The 3,472-nt window shown below is 39.0% G+C and overlaps 1 protein-coding gene across 1 annotated transcript; it reads right to left on the bottom strand.

The window, feature by feature from the left end:
• Positions 1-252: 252 nt before the first annotated feature.
• On the bottom strand, positions 253-2,646 carry LOC121964116 (protein CWC15 homolog). The gene is made up of 7 exons (XM_042514340.1): positions 2,582-2,646; positions 1,638-1,785; positions 1,366-1,478; positions 1,130-1,230; positions 940-1,050; positions 674-810; positions 253-593 (listed from the first exon to the last, which is right to left on the bottom strand). Exons 2-7 carry the CDS (start codon positions 1,772-1,774, stop codon positions 464-466), a joined length of 729 nt encoding a protein of 242 aa, XP_042370274.1. The 5' UTR covers positions 1,775-1,785; positions 2,582-2,646; the 3' UTR covers positions 253-463.
• Positions 2,647-3,472: the final 826 nt, after the last annotated feature.

Raw genomic sequence — 3,472 nt, 5'->3', positions numbered from 1 at the left:
AAATAATATTTATAAATGTATTAACTTACATTATTTCCTGTGAATATTACATCGGGGATTAGGTTTCTAGATATTTCTTTAGTCTATACTCAATGAGAACTGCAATAAATACCGTACCAAAAAATGAGGATAAAATTAAGTAGGAGGTCAAATATTTTTTTTAAACACAGTCTGAAAGATTTTGTTTATTGAAGTTTATGTTTAAAAAAAAACACCTACAGAGAGACTCAGATGTTGAATCACAGTTAACAATTTCATCAAACTTTCATGAGCTTTATTTAAAGGATGTAACTCACCAACTCATATCATTTATATACACAGCATTTTACTTGATGACTGTACAAATACTAATGCATTTGAATACAGACCGTATTTGAATGACATCTATCATTCTTGGAACAAAGTGTTGGAGACAAAAGAAATTAGATTAAAAAAAAAAAAACAAACAAAAAAACAACGTCCTTTACTTTACATATTTCTCCATGAATTTCTTGTGAAACTCAGAGCGCAGTGTGTCATTGACAAAGCGTTTCTCCTTCCGTGCTTCGTCCACTCCTTTGGCGCAATTCTTGAATACAACATCATCATCCCACCTAGAAAAGTAATATTTTTTTTATTTTTTTTCTTCAAACACAACACTCATGTTGTGCATACGTGTGTGTTTGTGAGATACCTTCTCTTGACTCTGAATGTGTTCTGTGTCTGCGTCATCTGCTGTTGCTGCTGCTGCCCTGCCAGATTGATCAATGGATTGCCACTCAAGATATTCTCCATGCGAATCCTCTCCTCCTCTGCCTTTTGCTCTCGCTCCTAAGATGGGAAAAGAAACAAAGCCACTAAAAAACTGAAGTAACCTCCTTGCAAACGTAACTTGTGTCTTCATTTGGTAAATGTGCTGTCGACCTGGTACAAACGCGTCAGTCTGAAATGATACTTTACTTTGCGTTCTTGCTCTTCAGCCCGCTCCTTCTTGATCTTCTCCAGCTCTGCCAGAAGAGCTGCAGTGTCGTCATCATCACTGTCCTCCTCAGAGTCCTCATCCTCATCGTCCTATAAAAAAAACAGCCTCATCAGGAACAGAGCTTAATGAGTGCTAATCGCCCTTAATTCTTGCAGTGCAAGCACTTACATCAGTGAGAGGGTCATCAGCATCAAGATTGGCCGCTGGGATCTGATCCAGTCTGGGCCTCTTTGAAGACGATGACGAAGATGATGATGATGTGGTGTGCTCTGGAAAATTAGGGTCAATAAAGTATTTTAAGCAGCTGTTTTCATGGGTAGAAACTTTAGAAAAATGAGGGAGAAATACATGCTAAAATACATTTAAAAGAAAAAAATAAGTGTAATATGTTCAGAAAGACAAACCTCTTGGTCCTCTTTCTCTGGTCTTTTCACGTGCAGCTACACGCTCCCTCTCCTCCAGCTCCCTGCGGAAGTCACGGGCACGCACCTCCTCTGGGGCATCCTGGGTAGGTTGCCTGAGGACATGAAAACATTTGGTGAAAAAAAAAAGTTTTCCTTCCTGCATATATCCACTCATGGAGTGAACAGACAGAGGGTGCAGTAGGAAAGTAAAATACTGGATCTAAACCAGCAAGCAGTGCACTCAAAGACACTCTGATGTTTGATATACTGACCTGTACTTGATCTTGGTGTGACCCGGAAGATCTCGACTTGAATACTGCTTGGACAAGGCACTCAAATCTCCCCCTCCTTCTCCTTTACCCCTACCTCCTCTTGCTGGCTCAAATGTTGGTCTCGCAGCTGTAGTCATCTTTGATGGCTCTGTTGTAGCAACACATGAGAGGAGTAAAGACATGGACCAAAAAGTAAAGTGATGCTCATAACGGGGCACACAAGACCCGGGAACAATTACACCAAGAGGGAAAGCTAGATAGATACGCAAAGAGGCAGCTGATGAAAATACAGCAATAACTTGTTAATAATGAGGCAGCAGAATCAATCGTGCACCATTTCTCTGCAGGGAAAGGGTGAAATCACCTCTGAATTACAGACGATATGGTTGAGTGGTAACGCAGTTGTGTAAAGTAAAAGCATTTATGTTTCTATCATTGGTTGAGAGACACTTGGATAATATGAGTGTATCTATAGTCTCGGGGCTTTATGATCCTCAGCTCAGCATCCTCTTAATTTGACTCATTAAGATCTTTCAAATGGCTTGATGTTTTCGACATTGTTTTTCCCCCAGGTCAGTTGTTGATGTTGGTTTCCCTGGGTGGATATGTTGTGAGAGAAGCATACCCAATAATAAAATAATAAGCTTAGCAATATATTAAATATGTCTTTGGGCTGATCAGATTATAAACATTGTTATCGTCTCTGGGTGACATATTTGCCTCTTCTCGTTTAAGTACAGAACACAAGCTAGCCAGTTAGCCCCCACAGCTAATAATGTGCTAGCATGCTAACCTGATCGAACAACGCTGTTATGGAGGAAAACAAGGCTAATTCGTTTCACTGCCCTACTCTGTTTTGTCTTAAGTAGCACAGACATGTATCTTTTATTTAAATAAAAACAGAAATTCAAACTATAAAATTAAAATACAGGAAAAACACTTACGGAGCCGCTAACACACGAGAAAAAGAAGAGCCGACACCACGGGCGACGTCACTTCCTGTAGTAACGTGAAAGGGGGAAAAGATGCGTTCAGAAACACTTGGATATTAGAAAACACTAGAAACCTACTTACTGAATGATTTAATTTAATTTATCGTGAAATTAATAGCCTGGGTTATTATTTGCTTAAATCACTGAATCAGCAGTGTCTGGCGTCTGGCTTTTCATTCCTTTCTCACAAACCTTGCTCAGCAAAGACAGAAATACCATCAAATTATTTATTTAACCTTTTGAGACCTGGGCAAATTGACTTTATTCAAAAAACATGGAAAGAAGGTAATGAGCAACAAGAGAAGAAATGACCCAATTAATGATCAATGTTGTTTTGTTGCTGTAACTAGTACTAAAAAAAATAGCCTATTCTACAGTTTCTACATCTAATCCAAGCATACCAAGCATCCGCTCCACCAGAAAATTATATCCACTTATCTCATGTAAAGCAACCTGTTACATACAATTCTGCATTAATTCCAGCACCCTTGAACTCTGCAGCATTGTATTACTGTTTACAGATTACACTGTGTTGTTGTATATATTTACATGTATAGGCTGCATGGTAGTCAAATGTTAATTATGTTGTTAATGTTTATGTGTTGTGTTAATGTTTGCCTTGTTCAACTTTGTTGTCCATGTTCTAGCTGTATGTCTATATTCTGCATTTTTACATTGAGAGCAAGAAGGGAAACAAACATTCAAATTCCTTGTATGTACACACACACACACACACACACACACACACACACACACACACACACACACACACACACACACACACACACACACACACACACACACACACACACACACACACACACACACACACACACACACACA

This window comes from Plectropomus leopardus, unplaced genomic scaffold (assembly GCF_008729295.1).
Source record: "Plectropomus leopardus isolate mb unplaced genomic scaffold, YSFRI_Pleo_2.0 unplaced_scaffold14105, whole genome shotgun sequence".
Classification (NCBI taxonomy): Eukaryota; Metazoa; Chordata; class Actinopteri; order Perciformes; family Serranidae; genus Plectropomus; species Plectropomus leopardus.
Note: the sequence above shows the minus strand (reverse complement) of the source record. Positions and strands in the feature narration are given on the sequence as shown.

Coding starts and splice junctions, on each gene's coding strand:
- LOC121964116 (XM_042514340.1), bottom strand. CDS start 1,774: ATGACTACAGCTGCGAGACCAACATTTGAGCCAGCAAGAGGAGGTAGG. Junction 1,479..1,637: donor CACACCAAGATCAAGTACAG/GTCAGTATATCA, acceptor TCATGTCCTCAG/GCAACCTACCCAGGATGCCC. Junction 811..939: donor CTGAAGAGCAAGAACGCAAA/GTAAAGTATCAT, acceptor TTCCCATCTTAG/GAGCGAGAGCAAAAGGCAGA.